Raw genomic sequence first — 19,469 nt, forward strand, 5'->3', positions numbered from 1 at the left:
GACGAGATTCCCAAGGGATCTCGCAATTTAAATGTCGAGAAGCCGAGGACATTGGGAGGTAGCTCTGCTCCCATATTGGGAAACTCTGAACAGGACAAACTAGAGCATGCAAGGTCCGAAGGATTGGGTGTTCACGAAGGGGCCATTAGGATACTTCGAGAGTTCTTCGACGACGGCAAGCAGTGCATACTCACAACATGCGTTGTCCAATTTCAGCTCGTGCAACGCTTTCAAAAAGGGACATTAGTAGATTTCATCCATGTCCGGCCAGGGCGGCGAGACGAATCACATCTGGTTGATTACCAACTCAAGATCGATAAATCTGTATCCAAAGGAGTGCCGTGTTGCTTTGGGTAGCGATCAATGGCGATGGGCTGTACAAGGCAGCGTCATTGCCAGCTTCATAATCTTGAGCTCGCGGAATGTAAACAAGAACAGAATCTCTCCGCACGCCTGCAGCCTCGCGACGGCCTATCACAGGGCTAGATGTTTTGCTGACATTTCATGCTGGTGGCTGATTCGTTTCACTGGCAGGTCCACCACAAAGGATGCAGGATCTCAGTCAGAGTGCCGGCCACGTTGCAAGGAGCAAGATTTGGGCAAGACAGAGAAGATCTTGTTTTATAAGAGGTAGGCTAGAAGATGGTCAGTCATTGGGGCAGCATGGAGTGCGGTTTATTAATTGCCAAGCATTTTGCCAAGACACAAAAGCCTCCGCTTCTACCTCTGTATGTAGATCTTTTGCTCTTCTGCTCGTTCCGCTCCGCTCATGCCTCTGCTAATTGACGGAGCGGCATGGGGAGATACTGAGGTGAGGTTCCAAGGAGCCACAGAGTCTCGGCAATAGCGAAGTTGCAGGACCACTCAGAGATCTCAGAGGCATTGAAGTGCCATCTCGAAGAGTCTGTATAGTCTGTGAAGCTGCTCCAGTGATCCTTGCACATGCACCATTGGCATCCTCGTACATGTACCGGGTAGACAGCCTCGATCCGCACATAGATTCACGACAGAGTCAGGTCCAACCCCTACATTGACCAATTATGTCGGATCCATCAAAATACAGCCAGAGTGGTACTCTGGGACTAGCACACTGGCCTAGTCACCTTGAGTTCCGTCTCTTCAATCAGAAACCTTGACCTACCCTCAGACACGAAGACCTGCAACACTGAGTCGGTGGTTATTGCCCCATACGTCCGCAAATCTCCCAGAGATCACACGTGGCTTTCATCGCTGGCTAATTCATTCTCTGAGTAGGCAATATGATCTTGAAGTGGATCAAGCAGTCGGCAAAGTGTCGATGGCTCCGCTCACAACCGGTGCATAAGAGAACATGGTGATGTAAAATAGCCACTCTACTTACTAACTTTGAAATTGTTGAGAGGATATAAGTGCCTCTTTTGTGTCTAACCATGAGGAACCTGAGCAAACAGGAGATCAACAATGCCCCCTTGCACGAAGATGGCCAAAAAAGAAAGCCTGGAAAATGTCGGATGACAATGCTGCTTTCGCACCGAGGTATTGAAGCGGGTGTTTTTCATGGATATGTAAGGCGGAACTTGTCGTCGACGGTCGTCTAACGATCCCCTTGCCCAGAAATGATATCAGGCTCTATACCCACCAAGCCATTGTTGACAATTACCCCAGCAGAAACATCAAGCTGTGTCGGCTTTGTTAACATAGATAACATCTGCAATGGAGCATTAGACATGCTAAGGGAGAATTGGTATCCAGAATGCTGGCGGTGGTAGGTGGATGTAGCTGGGAGAAGTCCGCCGTCGCATTGAACAGCTGGCACTTCTCAACATTGAAGGGGCAGTTCTCGAAGTGAAGGAGAAATGGTAATGGCCAAAGAGGGAAGTGTCAGGTTGATATATACTGACGAGAATAGAGACACTTGGTGCTTAGAAAGGCCCAGCATGTGATTGGCTGGTTGACTTGCCTAATTTGGTCTCCTTGTCTTCATCTCACCTGCCTTGCCCTTTCCCCCCCCTTGGACGGTTCGCCTCGGGATACCGTGACTCGTCCTCGAACCGATCAGGCGAGTCCTCCTAAGTAATCACTGCATCTCCGCAAATGTGAAAATTGCCCAGGTTAACACCAGGGAGCCGCGTCAGTGCCTCAAAAGGGTTTTGAGGCGGTGGAGTTCCGAGCCAGATCTACGATCGGCCCCTTTAGGAGACTCGACGGAGTATGACAGCTTGACATCCTGTCACTACTACTGCATGGTTCAGATCCAGCTTCGGAAAAAGTTTTCCCTTGAAGCTCAGAAATCTCTCACTCACGCTTTGACTCACGGTAAGAGACTCCCGCAAATCCATGGTCACTAATAGGCCGTTCCATTTAAATACCGCTTGTTTACTACCTATACCCTCTGCGAGGACCCTTTCTGAATCAGGCAGGTGTGAAACGTCGCCTGTTTTTATTTCGAGGCATCAGCCCCAGCAGGGGAGGGAGTTTTCCCCCCTGACTTCTTGGTGGGGAGATGGCGCTCGTCAACGGATACCCTATACCCGCCATGAAAAGGGTCACAACAGCAATTTCCACGCGAACCGCCTGATAAGGTCAATACAGAAGTACAAGCCAGAAGCGGTGCGGGCTTTGTTGACAAAGATGTACGGTGGCTGCAATTGGTGACAACCACATGCAGTACTACCTTGGTCGCCAACGTTCCACCCGCCCAACTGGCGAATTGGACATGAACCCTGCAGGAAACCCCTCCCAAAATTCAATCGTGGTGGCTCACTCGAGACCGTTACCAGCGGGGAGAGGCTTAGTCATTACATTTCTGGTCGGTGGAGGTTCAGGATTCAACCAGCAGATGCCTGCCGAGTACGGGCGACCGGTAAACCGGCTTGATCTTTTTGCGACCTGTCGACTGTGAGGCTATTATCTTTGATACTTTGATGAGAGATCAGACTCTACCGCCGTGCTAGGCTGCTGTTTCTCAGATACTCATCTTCTGCGTCGAAGCGCTCTGCTTTCGTCTGCTCGCATGTGCCATCCGGGTCTGCCCGACTCCTAGTGGGGATGGAAAGACTAGCAGCCACTTCACCGCATCCAGCTGAACCTGCACCAGCCCCGGACTTCAGGTTTGTTGACAATGATGCGCTGCGGTCAGTCAAAACCAAGCGTAGTGAGACTGCGGCAAGACGTGCACATGCGGCACGAGTGGCTCACCAGCGCCGACGTGAACGGCAGCAACAGGGTCAAGAGTCTACTCCGACTGGAAAGCGTGGTTCTGTGTCTGAGAGCGAGAATGTGTACCTGTCTCCGCCGGCGGAGTTCAGTTTCGTTCAGGAGAAGGGGGACGAGGACGCTGGGAGACGTCGGACTGAGAGCTCAACACAGCAACAAGAGCGACAGACCCAGCATCCTCCCATACGGTCCCCCAATGTCATCGACCGTGACCTCACTATCATCCACAGAAATCCCTCTCCAGCGAGCAGCGCCGCGATTCTGGATCGCCGGCTTGACCAGACGAGGACAGACCCATTCAACCTGATGGGTGCAAAAGACTTGCCGCGCGCATTAAGACACACTCTCGACTACGCCTTTGACGTGTACTGGCCTGCAAATGTCAATAGTGCCCCGACCGATCAGTCATATTCCCTCATCCTGCGCCGAGGAGCTGCGATGCATCCTCATGCCTTCCATGGCCTTGTGGCTTCGGCTGCCATGTTTCTCCAGAGAAGCACCCAAGACCGTCAAGTTGCCCGAGCATGTGCTGCCTTGGTCAACACAAATCGAACGAAGGCTATTCAGTTGATCAACGAGGAACTTGATCAATTGCAGGGGGCTGTACCGTCGGATGACCTTCTCATGGCAATGGTCGCTGTGGCCAGAGGTTCGGTTGCACATTCGAGAGTTCCGCCCGCAAGCTCGATATCAAAGTCCCCATTGGCCAGGGCGCAGAATCTTCATTTCTACAGTACTCAGTCACTCGACCCTGGATATATCAAGGCTTTCTTTGACATCATCGATCTGAAGGGTGGGTTGACTGGTGTCCAAACACCTGCGCTCGCGACGTTGGCAGAATTGTAAGCATGACTTCCGGAGTTGATCATGCAGGAGAATTGCCGTGCTGATGAATTGTGTGCAAGCTTCGACCTCACCGTATCGACCTTGACAGGGCAACGGCCGAAATATGACTGGAGACATCCGCGACAACCATTGCTGACATACGAAATTGGAGGTCTCATCATCGACCCGATTTCTGCTATGCTTCTCAAAGATCTCGGCTCTGGCTTCGACAAAAACATTCTTCTAGACATCCGTCCGACGTTGAACATGGTCTGTGAACTTGTTATTGCTCTGGACCGGCTGATACGCAAGGCAGTCCCCGAGCCTGCGATGCATGATTTAATCAATGCCCGAAACGCCATTCAGCATGCGCTTTGCCGTATCCAACGTCACGTTCATCCTGCCAGTCTGGAAGAAGCCATTTTCGAGACCACGAGGGCTGCTCTGCTCTGTTTCAGCGACATGGTCATTTTTCCTATTCCCACGAACACCGGCGTTCGGATACGACTGGTCACGGAGCTCTATGAGTCCCTGCGTGCTTGCGAGACCTTTGAAGCGGTTTCTCAAGGGTTCGATTCATTTCAACTTTGGGCCACCACCATGGGTGCGATCGCCGTAATGAATCTGCCGCTCAAGGATTCCGTCCTTGACATGTTGAAAAGGCTCCTCTCTATACATTGCTGGACGTGGGAAATTGTCAAGATGCAGCTGCACAATTTTGTTTGGTGGGACCACATGTGTGACGAGTTGGGGCAGACTGTGCACCGAGAAGCAATGGGCATAGCTTCTTTTCCGACACCACCACCAGGTATACAACAGACGTTGACCTCTCATCGACCTCCAGACAGATAGCCTGGTCTTAGCTTCCGGCTTACCTCGTCGGGTCGGGGCTGTTATGACCGGTCCGGGCTTGCTTTTCAAAGTAATCGTTGTCGTCGCCATCATTGCCAGCACCGCGGCATGATCATACCTCAATCACGGTAAGCTTTGAAAAGCCAGATCACAAACAAAAGGGGGGCTTGTAATCATTGGTTCACAGCACGCATAATCAGCCCTGATCGCGAAGTTCAACAGGAGCCCTGCCCGTTATAAAGTGCCATCTCCTCACTGCGGCATGGGCAATTAATTCCCATGCGTAATAACAGAGGTTGAAACGACCAAATGCACGTCGGCAACATGGTGGACCCGACACATATGTGCATAGCTTCCGGCGTGTCATGGCTAGGACAACTGGGTGTTGAGAATGAGCAACAGGGCCTTGCAGTGGCTCCCAGAAGTATTGGCACACTGGAGAGATAATTGGTGTCTTTAGGTGATGGACTGCGTGGTGTGACCGACTCGGGATGCTGTCGGAGTGCGTCTCAACACTCTTCCTGACGAGAACGAGCATCGAACCATTCTCCAGATGAATGGTTTCATCATGGCTCGACCGTGTTGAATCACCCAGGCGTGAATTTTCCCCGTGGTCAAAAGATTCAAAAGTGTTGCTTTACAGCTAAAGATTTATACCCCGGAGTTCGTATTTGAGCGGCTACAGAGCAAGCATAATGAGGGATTTTGGACGAACCAGTGGATGAATACTTGTACGAGATACACCTGGCAATTAGCGATGCATAAACCCTATGCATTCGAGGTCTTCCAGCCCTCGCTAGGCCTAGTCAGGCTCCGCGGTTCCGCGCTGATTGTGGCTATACCTGCAGTGCCCCCGACAGGTGGCCACCCACAGCGACCTCCCGCGCCCGCTACTTGGTTAGCATTAACTAGCAATGCACCAGGCACTCAGTACCTCGGACTGGCTATTTTGCTGCTCTCCGTGGTCCTGGGTTTAGCTGGAGTGCCAGGCTCCAAATCTCCTCCACGCCTCTCCACGCCATCATCCTACGAGATCAGACTCGTCTTCCCGGCCTGCCTTTCCTCTTTCTATACTCGGTCTTTCGCATATCAGTCTTTCAACCTAGACGGCAGCTGAAGAGTTAGCATGCCTACGCTCCCACGGACTTCCCGGAGTAGGGGTTGTGCACAGTGCATACAGCGCCATGTAAAGGTCAGTCAGTGCTCCGGTCTACATCTGCGAAGACTCCATTGATAGGTTATGCGTTTGTCAGTGTGACGGCAGACCAGAGTACTGCAGACAATGTGCTCGCTTTGGACTTCCTTGCTCGGGTCCCCGTCAAGGGCCCATCATCCTCGACATGTCCGCCCAAGTCAGTCGTCCACGCAAGAAACGACGAGCAACAGCTCGAAGCACAGATGAATGTCCGGCTATACTTCGTGCCTCTACGGATGACGATACCACGACCATATCGCCGGATGCCAGTAATACGAGCCCAACAGAAGATGATCTCACCATGAGTTTGGATACATCCCCATCACCTTGGGAGCCAGATGCAGCCGGGCAGGAGAGTTCGTTGCCTGACCAGACTAACCTTTCCCTGATCATCATGGATGTCCTGGACCACAGCAACTTCTTTGAACAGTGTTTTGTGGAGAAGTTCGTCGAATCAAGCACCAGTTCGAGGGTGGGAATGAATCCGGTTCGACCACGATCATGGGTATTTGCCCTTCCCAGTCTCTTATCCGACAATCAGACACCCTCTGTAAGGTTCTCCATCCGTGCCGCCAGCTTAATCTACTTTGCAGTTGTTCAGCACAACAAGAGCGCCGAGGTCGAGGCCGTGCGGTGGTATCTTGCTGGCCTCGCGAGCCACCGTGGGTTTATACAGGGAAGCAACACCGACGCCAATTCACTCACGCACGGGTCAACGCCTAGCAGCCCCGAGATATCAGTACCCATGATGTTTCTCTACTTTGAGACGATGAAGCGAACCTCTCCTGACGCTTGGGCTCATCATATTGCCGCCGCAGTCACCACCGTGGAGGCCCTAGGCCCAGATCATTACCGTGTGGGCCAGGATCACGCCATGTTCAGATCTCTTCGCACGTACGCGGTACGTATGCCTCTTACACAGAGCCAGTAGAGGGTGCTTGTCACCTACGAGAGTGTCATCCCTAACGGACCTCGCAGGCTTTTAAGGCTCTTCTCAGGAACGACCCTTCCAGCTTCGCATCGCAAGAATGGTGTGAAGCCCCCTTTAGAGACAGCACCAAGATCGAGTACGAGTTTCTGATTGACATCCTCCTCGCCATTCCTCATCACCTGCTGCTCACTCTCGTGCCTGGAGGCGACTTCCGGGACTCTATAGACAAGATAGCCACTCTCGACAACTCGGACCGGAAGACGCTGGAGAGGGAGACCCTCGTTATCCTCCAGCGCCTGCAGAACTGGTGGTGGCATTTCGCTCAAGATACCAACGTTGTCGTCGGTCAATCTACTACCACCGACCTTATGCAAGCTGCCCTCAGCCCTCTAACGCCTTCGTCGCCCGCTGGACAATGTGTATTCCCCGACACCCTGACCGCCAAGACCGTCTCGCTGTACGACTCTTTGATGGTCATCGTCTACTCTGTGCTTGCGTCTCTCGAGGAATGCAGGCCACCCTCTCCTGAGGGAGTGCTGCCGTCACCGCTTCCGCGCTACCGTTCCGAGATCGAGCGCCACTCGTCTTCGGTCTTGATGGCCGCCTGGTACCAGAACTGGCGCCATCCTTACTGCGGCGATGCGTTGCGGACGGGCTTCTCTGTGAAGATCGTGTCATGGCTCGGTGCGAACGCAGTGCAAAAGGACGAGGCACGCAGGATGATGGTCCTGTGGGGGATGGAGAGCACAATTACAGCAACATGAGGGTTGGCTTTCTAGTCCTGGAGAGACCCGATTTATTACCGGACAGCCATCCGATGGATACCAATGCTTCGTTTAGATCTTACACAAAACGGCAATAGTTTACCAGCACATCATTAATGTGCCCTACTGTGAACATGGAAACGAACTACCGCCACCACTCGCCAAAGGATATGTGGCACTCTCAAGATCTTGAACGAGCTTCTTCTGTTTTCATCAGCCAGCGATTGATGAACTCCCGAATGTCTTGGTTGTTTTCTTCAATGGCCATCAAGTGGCCATTCCCGCGAATGCCCTGCTCGGCGAGATAGACGTGATCGACCGGGACGCCCGCGTCGCGGAGGAAGTCGGCCGTCAAGTGGTCATAGCTTGCGTGGTACGAAGCCTCTGCAGTGAGCAGCAGCACGGGGATCGAGGCGAGGTTGACGAGCTGTCTTGGGGGTCGTGTCTGTCGACATCCCCGCGCCAGGGTCTCGTGAGTCGGCGTTTCCAGGTCGGTCTGTCGGAGGTAGCTGAGCTGCGTTGCGTCGGCGTCCAGTTCGGGCGAGAAGCGCAAGGGCGTCGAGGTGATGCCAAACGGATGCAGCAGCGTGCCGACCATGGCAGGACGTCTATTGAACGGCGCCACGTCCGGACACTCGAACGGTGGGCCGTGAGGCTCCAGCGCCACGATGCCCCTGACCAGGTCCGGACACGCGTCGGCGATATGCCACCCCAAGGGGCCCGACTGGGAATGCGTGACCAGGTACGCCGGACCAGTTCTGGTGAGGAGAGGCCACGCAGCTCTACGCACCAGCTTCTCCATTACCTTGTACTCCGGCACATGTCCGACCTGGCTGGCGTAGAAGGCATCGAAGATCCGGTCGCCCATGACCCCCCTGCCGGGCCACTGCGTGTGCAGCTTCGCCGTCGGCCACGATTGAGGGTCCGGTGCCGTGAAGGCCACCTGCAGCTCTTCGGCTGTGTAGTGCTTCAGCGCGCCCATGTCGCCGCAGTGGTACCGCGACCGGCCCACGCCCACGAGATCGACCACGTAACAGTCCCATCCTCCTTTTCCCTGCGCTTGAGCCTGTGCCTGCAACAGTGCTAGCCCCGGCCGCCCGTCGGGAGTGACTTCAAAGTGCGTCCCCGTCTGCGCGGCGCCGTGGAGGAATATCACCGCCGGCCGGCTTTTCTGCGTGTCATCGCCGTCGTCGGCGGGGCCGTAGTGTCGCACACACATCTGGCCGCTCATGTGCGTCCCGTCTTTGTCCCGGATGTACTCTCCGCCGACGTAGAAGACGGGTGGGATTTTCCAATTTGTGCGTTGATGCGTCGTCGTCGTCGTCGTCGTCGTCTTCGTCGATGGTGGCATGATGGACGATGGATGAAAATTTGAGGAGTTGGTTCTTGTGCCGGACAAGTAAGAAACTGACTAGTGGCTCCAGTGGCAGGTGTTTTATATCCTGTACTCTATATCATATCATATGCATATCAAGTCTCAAGTCTTCACCATTCCGATATCTACCTACCTATGCATCTACTTGTATGCACCACCGTAATCCCGACCCAGGTATCCCTCTCGCCCTTCACCCATGAAGGGCAACAAGAGACTCGGCCGCCGCAGAAATTCCCTCGTGTTTAACCCCCCCCCCCCCCCCCCCGGTCATGAATCTGTCGATAGTTTACCAGTTTACCACCAGGCAGGCAGAGCCCACTCTGGCGCTGGTGTTGACGCACTACATACGACACCGCCCTACCTATCCAGTATAGTTTCATTCATATCCTAACTCGCAGCCGAACTGCCGAGAACATGACCTTACTGATCAAGTGATGGCGCCAGGGCGATGGGGAGGACAGCCAGTGTACAAGGTACAAGGTACAAGACAAGGACAAGGACAGGAACAGGTGATAGTATCTCGACCAAACAGCCGGCCAAGTTGGTACCAAGCACCAGCCAGGTGGGTAGGTGGGTAGGTGGGATAGGTACATACATAGGTAGACTTTGCCAAAAGGGGGAATTTCCACGACGGGTGCATCGCCATTGCATTGCATTGCATTGCACGGCATGGCACGGCATACTACCCTGGAAGAGGGGGACCTCAGGTGCCTGTGTTAGGTACCCACGTACCATAGCATACGTGTGCATGTATTTTACCTTGTGCAAGCAAGTACGCGGTACGGGTACGGGTACGAGTACGAGGGAGTAAATAAATCTTCGTTCTAGCCATGGTGTTGACAGGAGATAAAAAAGGTAGGGGAATAAGAGCTGCTGCCAGAAACAGGACAATGTGCGAAGCATAGAGATAGTATATGGCATTAAAAGCTAGATCAGTGGCACAGTACCATTCCCTTGAGAGTGACATCTAGAGAGGCTTACGATCCCCCATGCCCTACTAGCCATGCTATGCTATGCTATGCTATGCTATGCTGGTGAGAAATCTGAGACGAACCATCCAGTCCGTCATATCCATGTCCGTGGTTTCCTTTCCGTAGTTCATAGCCACCAATGGTCCCACTAAGACTGCGACGGTATACGGATGACACCGACCCCGTCCTCGATCGAGATCTCGGTCCCAAACGGCCTCGAATACTCGACGACCCGCTCGAGGATGTGCCGGGCCTTGTCCAACGACGGTCGGCGCGGCGTGCCCATCTCGGAGCTCGGCCGCTCCAGGCCCAGGTCGACGGGGTAGATGTGCACCCGGACCAGTTTGCCGTCCTCGTAGTGGCTCGTCGGGAGGATGGCCTCGAAGTTCTCGGGCCGCTGCAGCCACGCCCAGCGCGCCTCGTTGATCTCGCCGTCGCCGACGATCGGCTCCGTCGGGCACCGTCGCCGCGCCTCACGCTCAGAGTCGGGGGCGTCGTCCCTCCAAGACCGGAACCTCTGGTTCTGGAAGACAAAGTTGTTGACCCCGTAAAAGATGGGTTTGCCCCGGTAGATCTCGACGCCCTTGAGCGTGTGCACGCCGTGCGCGAAGAAGAGGTCCGCGCCCTGGTCGATGGCCGCGTGCGCCAGCACGACCTGGAACTCGGCCGGGTAGTGGTCGAACGAGTACTTTTGGAACGAGAACCGGTTCTGGTGCCAGTGGATCGTAAAGGCCGCGAAGTCGCCGAATTGTTTCCCGGACCGCACTTCGCGCAGGATTTCCCGCTCGTCCGCCGCGTCCATGTCGTACGTCAGCTCGCCCGGGCTGGGGGCGACTTTGAAGTGGACGTCGAACGCGTCGAGCGTTGGGCCACTACTGCCGCTGTCGCCTGCGATTTGGCGGAGCTGGGCCATTTGTGCCTCGGTCACGCCGTGGTACACTTTGAGCCGCAGCGAGTTGTTCTTCGACGTGATGGGTCCCTTGGAGTTCAAATGGTGCTCCAGCCGCTTTTTGATCGAGGTAGCTTCGTCATCTGCCGCCGCCGTGTCGGCGCCTGCGAGCTGGAACACCCGTCCGAAGAGCAGCAGACTGCCTTGCCGGGGCTTGGTGTTTCTGTCGATAGGGTTCGGGACCTCCCTCGCACGCTCGTAGAGACTTTCCTCCATCGCTTGCAACTGCTGAAACTGCTCTTCCGTCACGACAATGGGATCCCCGCGCGGTAAACCGTATATCTGCGAATAATCCTCGACCTCGGCGTAGGCACCGACAAACGCGACCGTTCCCTTGGGAAGCGTACGAAACCGCGCCAACCGCGCCTCGCAGAGGTTGTAGTCTGTGCCCACGTAGTCGATGCCCACGCGGCGGAGCTGGGCAAAGTTGTGGGCGACGCCGGCCTCACCGTTGTCGAACGTGTGGTTGTTTGCCTTGGACACCATGGCGATGCCCATGGCGGCCCAGTCGTCGGCGACCTCGGCGGGGCTTTCCATGTGCGAGATGGGCCCGCGGAACGTGAGCCGGTCCACGATCGTGTTCTCGTTGTTGGCCAGTGTGATGTCGGCGGCTCGCATGATGGTGATCAGCGCCTGGATGTCCGGGTCGTCGCGGTTCGCAAAGGGTTGGACCTGGATGAGGTCGCCGACGACCGCGACCGTAAAAGGCTTCTTGATCCGCATGGCCAGTTCGGCTTCTTTGTCCCTAAAGCGCGTCGGCGCCGTCATTGACAGTGCGTTGGGCATCTTGACGGTTTGGTCTCAGATTGTGAGACGCACGAGAAGAAAGGAGGTGCGTGGTGATTCTGCGCGTCTGGGATCCCTTTTCAACTAGATATCACAAATTGAAGGTCAAAGTAGCACGCTGTATCACGGCTTACCTGGACGCACACGAATATATATACACACAAACCTGGTCGTCGATATCCCATCTCACTCCCACTCCCGCTCCGTTTTGCTCCGTTCGTTCTATAAGAGTCTCCAAGACCTGTGCATATGCAGTCTGGAGTTAACAGTGTCGGAAATCCCGACTCCGAGATCATCTTGGTTTCTCGGGCTCTTGCTCAGAGGGGTTCAAGGGGTTCAACTCCATTTTCAACTAGTGATATGGTCTCAGGTGTAGATGTGGTCAGTGGTTCCCCACTGAAAACGACATTTATGCAGGTGTCGTGGAAATTCCCATTTTGGGATTAGTTCGAGTGGAGCGCAGTGACAGGACGGGAAATACAAGAGACGCAGGCATGTGTCGAATTCACTTGAGGGGAAAAACGGGAGGCGGGTTTGTCTGGCAGTCTTAAGTCTATGGGTCCATTGGCTGGGGAAGACAGACTGTTCTAGGTTGCTAGGCTGCTAGCCGACTTGTCCTTCAAGTCGGGTGACAATCGCCTTGAAGCATTCTGGTCTCTTGGAAAATACGAAGCGCTATTCCAGACTCCAGACTGGGGCAAATCTGGGGGCTTGGTATACAACGGGGGAACATAAAAGGATGCCTCCATCGTCCCCCGTTCCCAGTGTTCGTGGGATTGTGACCACAGCAATATACTACGTTCGCAGTTTCCAGCATCATCTCGTGCACAGCTGATCTCGAACAACAATGGCTTCAGCAGTGGAAAAGTTCGACGGCAAGGAAGAGATCCAGCTGGAGCGTCTGGCAAAAGACACCAAAGAGACACACGGGTTCCTGTACGAGGACCCGAAGACGACGCCACCCAAGTCTCGCGAGGAGCGCAGGCTCGTGCTCAAGGCCGATCTATTGATCGTGGGCATGACCTCGTTGGTCTTCTTGGTCAACCAGTGGGTGAGTTCCCTAGTGCCTCGTCATCTTGTCTGCCATGCTATGCAATTTCACGACCGCTCGTACGCTCTTGAGCATTGTCCTGTCTTGTTGACGCAGAACAGGATCGAGGAAACATCGGCAATGCCCGGGTCATGGGCTTTCAACGCGACTTGAACATGAGCAATGGACAGTTCTACAACGCCATCTCCCTCTATTGTCAGTCCGATCTCCACCTTTCCCCGTGAATGGTAGTCATACCTGGTGAACAGACTGACCAACACCGAACAGATGTCGGGTACACCCTTTCCATTCTTCCCGCCAGTCTGTCTATCCGCATCTTCAAGCCGCACAGGCAGGTCGGCGGCTGCGTGATCCTCTTTGCCACCCTGTCATGCTGTATGGCCGCGGCGAAAAACGCTGGCACCGTCTTGGCCCTGCGAATCATCTTCGGGTTCGCGTCGGCGTTTCTTCAAGCCTTGACGCTTTATACCAGCATGTGGTATAAGCGGAATGAACTGGCAACACGGGGTGGTATGTCTTTTGTTGTACTTCCCTCAAGAAGCGCCGACAAGGAGATCTAATCTCGGGGTGGACAGGTGTCTTCTACTCAGCCGCCACCATCGCTGGCGGCTTTAGCGGTCTCATCGCCTACGCAATACAAAAAAACCTGGATGGCGCCCTCGGCAAACCGTCCTGGTACTGGCTCTTCATCATTGAAGGCGTTGCCGGTATCTTTGTCGGGCTGGCCTGTTGGATTCTGTTGCCGCCCGCTCCAGATCAGCTGAAGAAAAAACACTGGATCTTCAGGGACAGTGAAATCGACCTGGCAATCGACCGCATGAAGACGTACAATGTCGAGCACGCGGGGTTCAAGTGGAAGCAGATGTGGATTGCCCTCAAAGATCCCAAAACGATTCCTTTCTGGTTCATCAGCGCGGGGGTGTCTCTGGCATTGGCTTCCATCAGCGCCTTCTTGCCCAGCTTCATCGCTCAGTTTGGGTACTCTGCTGGTAAAGTCTTTGATCCAGTCTGCTCACTTTGACACCATATTGACCTGTCTTCAGTGCAAACGCAGCTCTTTTCAATCATCCCATATGCATGCGCCTTCGTTACGTTGATTGTGGTGAACATGGCCTCCGACCGACTCAACGCCAAGGGAGTATTCCTCATGGGCCTCTTGTGTAGCAGCATCGTTGGGTATATCATCCTGATCGCGGTTCACAATGTGAAGGTCAAGATATTTGCCACATGCCTAATCACCATGGGCACATTCCCGGGTGTGACGTTGATGGGAGCTTGGATGAACATCAACACTGGGGGCTTCACCAAGCGCGCCACCACCTGGGGCACGGCTGAGATTGTCGGGCAGTGCTTCGCTATCCTCGGGTCGCACATCTACACGGATCCCCCACAATACGTCAAGGGCCACTCGATCGCACTGGCTTTTGAGGTCCTTGCATTAATGTCGGCTGTGTTCTGCTGGTTCTGGATGCGGTGGCTCAACAACAAGAAGGACAGGGAGGCGCTGGAACATGCCGCTGCTGGGACGACAGATCCAAACCTCCACAAGACTCTTGAGGACGTCCAAGACTATCATCCTTCGTTCCGATACATTCTGTAGTGCCTAGTGTGGACACAGCCATTGGGGCAGTTTGTGCGGTTGTAATCCACGCTCATACCTACAAGCAGTGTCCATTCTGAAGTCTTCTGATTTTGGCTCATCCTTGTGCAGGTACTTGTAAGCCTCTGACCATCAGGCGAAAATGGCTCGGTCACCTGGAAGAGAAGAAATGTTTTTGTACTTGTACGAGCTGACGAGGTACTTGTAAGACAAAGTCACGCGAGGCTGCAAGGCTGTGACAAGGGGAAATTGCAGGCACGACAGTGACGTCATGTGATGAGCATTACCAACCATTACAGCACGTGACTGCCGAATGCTCCGCCGTATCCAATTGCGAAATTGCGGGGAAGCGAAAATGTTTCTTCGAGGCTCCCATTCAGCCTGGTGGATGAAATATGGCAGATTGAACTTCATCCATCTCCAATTCATGCCTATCAATACCTTCAAAATCAGTACTCCAGGCTGGAGTTGAGCCGAAAACTGGTTCCCATGGCCGCACCGAGGGAACCCAAAATGAGGGGGGAGGGATGAGCGCCCAGCGGTTCCGCACAAGTCCAAAAACGCCAATCATCCGATGCTGCACTAAGTCAAGAACACGAGTGGTGTGAGGCACATACGACCCCCAATAGGTCCTGGTAAGCAACTGGTGCCCACGGCATAAAATCTGAAGGAATCAGGCTTCCTCTTCACCGAAAGCAAATCACATACCTGGCTATTTCCCCTCTCATCAGGTGTCTAGACACACATAAAGTCATCGAGGATGCTCACCACCGTCGTCCGAAGAAGCACCATTGGAACATTCAAAACACTCAGAACTATACCAAGGTTCCAATACTTATCCACGATGAAGGCACTTGTGTATAAAGGTCCTGGTCAGTGTGGTCTGGAGGATCGTCCTGTCCCTAAGATTCAGGAAGCTTCCGATGCCATCGTGAAAGGTGAGCTCCAAGCCTACAATGCATGCTTAGACGTATTACGTTACGGCGGCTGACCGTCGTGACAGTCGTCTATACAACAATCTGTGGGACAGACACGCACATCCTGAAGGGGGACGTGCCCACGTGCACACCTGGTCGCGTCCTAGGACATGAAGGTTGGCTTCCTTGATACCGTCGAGAATTCCTAGCTGCTAACCGAGGGCAGGTGTTGGTGTCGTCGAGGAGCCAGGTCCCGGGGTGTCTCGATTCAAGAAGGGAGATCGAGTCCTCATCAACTGCATTTCCAGCTGTGCAACCTGCAACTACTGCCGGAGAGGCATGCCCAGCCACTGCGTAAGTGCAGGATGGATTCTCGGCAACACGATCGATGGAACTCAGGCCGAATATGTTCGCATCCCCTTCGCCGACAGCGGCCTGCACCACGTGCCCAAGGGTGTCGACGAAAAGGCACTTGTCATGCTCTCCGACATCTTTCCCACGGGACTCGAATGCGGGGTGCAGAATGGCAAAGTCCAGCCCGGGTCGACGGTCGCCATCGTTGGCGCGGGTCCCGTGGGCCTTGCGGCGCTGATGACCTCCCGACTCTACTCACCAAGTCTGATCATCATGATCGACCGGGACCCCAACCGTCTCAAGGTCGCAAAGTACTTCGGGGCCCATCACACCGTGAACAGCGCCGAGGCCTCGCCCCTGGAAGCCGTCATGAAGCTCACCGACAACATCGGCTGCGACACCGTCATGGAGGCGGTCGGCGTGCCCGAGACCCTGGAGATGGCCCAGGACCTTGTCGCGCCGGGCGGGGTCATTGCCAACGTCGGCGTGCACGGCAAGAGCTGCGAGCTCAAGATCGAGAAGCTGTGGGTCCACAACATCTCGCTGACCACGAGGCTGGTCGACACCGTCACCACGCCCATGTTGCTCAAGCTCTTCGCCGCGGGCAGCATCGACCCGGGACAACTGATCACGCACGAATTCGCCTTTTCGGACATGGACAAGGCCTACACCACGTTCAAAGCGGCCGCTGAGCACGACGCCTTGAAGATGCTGATCACGGTGTAAAAACGAGTGCAGAGGGGGAAAAGAAAGAAAGGGAGTTGGCAAAGTTGTACGTAATTTTGTATGCACATACGTTTGAACGCTACATGTGACACTGTTATCGTGTCCCCTAGGTGACTTGGTCCAGACAGGCCAGGCAGGACAGACAAACAAGACCCATTGAATGGTCCCCCCTTTTATTAGGTTCCATAGGTTTTTTTTTTTTGACAGCCCTCGAGAACCACAACAAGAGGATACCTTATTGAAACCCCAGTCCCTTGACCTCAGGGTCCCCCATCAAGGCGCTTTTGACTTCTTCCTCGCCCACGCGCAATCTGACTTTTACTGCCCTCTCCCCCTTTCCCCTGGTCTCCATGGCGATGACGCCAGCCTGGACCAGCGCCATGGAGGCCCCTCCAAGCGCCAGGATACGGGGCACCATGGAACCAGAGGCGCTTTTTCCCGCTGCTGCTGCTGTTGCTGCATCATCATCGTCTTCTTTTTCCCCCTCTGCTTCGGCGCGTAGGAAATCCTGCACGGCATTGTTATCCGCGACCACGACGATGCGCAGCGCTTCCGCGGAGATGTCGCCCATCGTGGACTCGGCCACACCCGTGCGTCGAGTGAGTGCCGATATCGCGGCGAGGAGCAGCTTCGCGGCCAAGGGCAGAGAACGCAGGTGCTGCGCGACGGGGGACGAGGTGGCTTCGTTGATGGCCTGTTTGATGGTCGCGATCGTCACCCTCGCAAGTCGCGCTTGTGGAGGCGGCTCGTGTTCCCGCCCGTTCGCATTATCTTTGTCCTTGGGGATGTTCCTGCCTCTGCGGCTCGGGGTCGTTACTATCTGGACGACGTCATCGTCGTTGGCATCCGCAGAGGCGGGATTCTGCTTCTCCTGAGACTGTTCTGCGATTTCCACCGCACGCCGGCAAATGTCGAGAGCCCGTCTAGCATCACCAGACACGGCTGCGACTTTGCGGCTGGCGAACTGCACGGCGTCCTTGTCAACGATGTTGCCTGGGACACCTTCCAGCCTCGAGGAGATGATCTCCATCAGCTGCGTGTGCGTGTATCCTGGGAACGTGATCCTGGTCAGCCCGAGTCGCGAACTGATCTTGTTCGACAGCGTCCGCTCGGGGAGATCCATGGTGTTGGCGACCGCCAGAACGATCAGGCGCGAATGCCGCATGGCCGGCCAGTTGAAGAAGTTGTACATGACGCTCTGGCTCTTGGTCACGAGCTGGTCCAGCTCGTCCATCAGCACGACGCAGGGGATCCGCCGCGGCGAAGGGTGCGAGAATTCTTGCTCCAGCAGGCTCAACGCGTGGTGCGGGCTGACGCGGTCTCCCTTGAGCGCCTCCCACAGGAGTGAGTAGGATTGTTGCGGCTCCGTGACCTTCATGCCGTTGATTTCGACAAAGTTGAAGTCGTCTAATTCTTCATTAAGAACCGCCTCGTGGAGTGATGCGACCACTTCCCGTACCGTGGCCGTCTTGCCCGTGCCCGGGGTCCCGGAGATGTAGATACATGCTCCAGACCCGTCCACAATGGCCGAGTAGAGATGAGAATAGACCGTGTGGAACTCATTGGAGCGGCAAGGGAGAGCCGTCGGGACAGCAGAAACGTGCAGTGTTGCTCGGGCGTGAGAGTAGGGTGTCGACTTGTACTGAGAAGGGGACAGGACTCGAGTCCCCAGTGGGGTGATCTCTATAGGCTTCTTGATCATGATCCGTTTATGTGTCGGCGTGCTGTACTTGGACGCCTTGGCCGAAGACTTTGGGGTGGAAATTGTCGCCGTCGTTTTCCTCCTCTTGTGAGGCGTCCGGGGCTCGTCGTCGACCGTCTCCTTTTGCTGCTCATAGTCCACATCCTCACTTTTTACAGGCTGTTTCTTCCGGCCCTTGGTTTGCTCTTTGATCCAATCAATCAAGTCCAAGAGGTCTTCCGGTCCCTTGTAGATCTCTTCCCACACAAAGTCCTCGGTGAATCGCACCGTTCTCTGCTTGACCCCTCGCCGACACAGAATCGTCTTGGCGTAGCGGTTGGCAGCTGACTTGGACTTTGGTGGTTCTCCGCCAGGATATCTCTTGAAAAAGGCCTCTTTCGACAACACCGTAGCTTTTCCATTTATGGCTGTCAATGGGTTCATGTTGAAGTCTGCCGTGATGTATGATTCGTTGGGCAACACATCGCTCGGGATTTTTGAGCGTTTCCCGAACATCAACTCCTCCGGGGTACAGAACCACTGGATGCAGACGCACATTTCGTCCTCGTCATCTTCGTTGGTGTCGGAGAACGAGCACGCCAATCCCACCCAATCTTTTCCCTGCTCGGGAGATTTTAGCAGCACCGAGTCGCCTATTCGCACTGAGAAGGAGCCCATGCGGGCACCCACAATGGCAGCCTTTCTGGGGGTGAGAACATTTGCTTTTCGCTTCTTCGAGGGCGTGGAGTCATCCTCTTGGGGGTTTGTGTCGCTGCTGTCTTCATAAATCCATTCCCAGGGGTGATCTTCATATCCGAGTTCATCGTCTGAGTCCTCGCGGTGAAGGCCTCCCGTTGTCGAATATCTCTTCTGCTTGGGCATCACGAGACTGATGAGCGACTACTGAAGACTATGGTAGTCTTTGCCTGGTCTACCTCGTACTGCTTCCAACTGATAACTTGGCTTGCTTGGTTGGCGATTTGATGCCAAAACGCGTCGACGCGTATTAGGTAAGAATCAATCAAGGAAGGATGTGTTAACCTTGATGTGGTTAGTGCGTCTTGGCTCCTGCACTGCGTTGATTCGCGAGAGTTCGTCTTGTGCAGTTCGTCGTTTGCTCATCTTCATGCACTTTGCTTGTCGATGGACGTCGTTGATAAGGAGAGAATTCCGCTGCTTTTGTGGTTCTCTCCTGCTATAACGCCAATGGACAATGATATCCCTAACTTCACGTACTAACCTTGTCTAAACTGGCACAAGTGCTCATTGACAGTCCTGACCCCGTTAACGTGCTCAT

The 19,469-nt window shown here is 54.6% G+C and overlaps 7 protein-coding genes across 7 annotated transcripts; 4 read left to right on the forward strand and 3 right to left on the reverse strand.

The window, feature by feature from the left end:
- Nucleotides 1-3,027: 3,027 nt before the first annotated feature.
- Z517_05276 (uncharacterized protein) lies at nt 3,028-4,872 on the forward strand (the record flags this gene model as incomplete). Its single annotated transcript, XM_013430603.1, has 2 exons — nt 3,028-4,037; nt 4,101-4,872. The coding sequence occupies 2 exons, from the start codon at nt 3,028-3,030 to the stop codon at nt 4,870-4,872; spliced, it is 1,782 nt and encodes a 593-aa protein (XP_013286057.1).
- A 1,340-nt stretch (nt 4,873-6,212) lies between these two features.
- On the forward strand, nt 6,213-7,762 carry Z517_05277 (uncharacterized protein; the record flags this gene model as incomplete). The annotated part of the gene is made up of 2 exons (XM_013430604.1): nt 6,213-6,968; nt 7,046-7,762. The coding sequence occupies 2 exons, from the start codon at nt 6,213-6,215 to the stop codon at nt 7,760-7,762; spliced, it is 1,473 nt and encodes a 490-aa protein (XP_013286058.1).
- Nucleotides 7,763-7,943: 181 nt separating this feature from the next.
- On the reverse strand, nt 7,944-9,113 carry Z517_05278 (uncharacterized protein; the record flags this gene model as incomplete). The annotated part of the gene is made up of 1 exon (XM_013430605.1): nt 7,944-9,113. The coding sequence occupies one exon, from the start codon at nt 9,111-9,113 to the stop codon at nt 7,944-7,946; it is 1,170 nt and encodes a 389-aa protein (XP_013286059.1).
- A 1,143-nt stretch (nt 9,114-10,256) lies between these two features.
- Nucleotides 10,257-11,843, reverse strand: Z517_05279 (uncharacterized protein; the record flags this gene model as incomplete). Its single annotated transcript, XM_013430606.1, has 1 exon — nt 10,257-11,843. The coding sequence occupies one exon, from the start codon at nt 11,841-11,843 to the stop codon at nt 10,257-10,259; it is 1,587 nt and encodes a 528-aa protein (XP_013286060.1).
- An 847-nt stretch (nt 11,844-12,690) lies between these two features.
- On the forward strand, nt 12,691-14,494 carry Z517_05280 (uncharacterized protein; the record flags this gene model as incomplete). Its single annotated transcript, XM_013430607.1, has 5 exons — nt 12,691-12,894; nt 12,996-13,089; nt 13,162-13,404; nt 13,470-13,883; nt 13,938-14,494. The coding sequence occupies 5 exons, from the start codon at nt 12,691-12,693 to the stop codon at nt 14,492-14,494; spliced, it is 1,512 nt and encodes a 503-aa protein (XP_013286061.1).
- An 844-nt stretch (nt 14,495-15,338) lies between these two features.
- On the forward strand, nt 15,339-16,491 carry Z517_05281 (uncharacterized protein; the record flags this gene model as incomplete). Its single annotated transcript, XM_013430608.1, has 3 exons — nt 15,339-15,432; nt 15,498-15,587; nt 15,638-16,491. 3 exons carry the CDS (start codon nt 15,339-15,341, stop codon nt 16,489-16,491), a joined length of 1,038 nt encoding a protein of 345 aa, XP_013286062.1.
- A 235-nt stretch (nt 16,492-16,726) lies between these two features.
- Nucleotides 16,727-19,054, reverse strand: Z517_05282 (uncharacterized protein; the record flags this gene model as incomplete). Its single annotated transcript, XM_013430609.1, has 1 exon — nt 16,727-19,054. The coding sequence occupies one exon, from the start codon at nt 19,052-19,054 to the stop codon at nt 16,727-16,729; it is 2,328 nt and encodes a 775-aa protein (XP_013286063.1).
- Nucleotides 19,055-19,469: the final 415 nt, after the last annotated feature.

This window comes from Fonsecaea pedrosoi (genome assembly GCF_000835455.1).
Source record: "Fonsecaea pedrosoi CBS 271.37 unplaced genomic scaffold supercont1.3, whole genome shotgun sequence".
In the NCBI taxonomy this organism is placed as follows: Eukaryota; Fungi; Ascomycota; class Eurotiomycetes; order Chaetothyriales; family Herpotrichiellaceae; genus Fonsecaea; species Fonsecaea pedrosoi.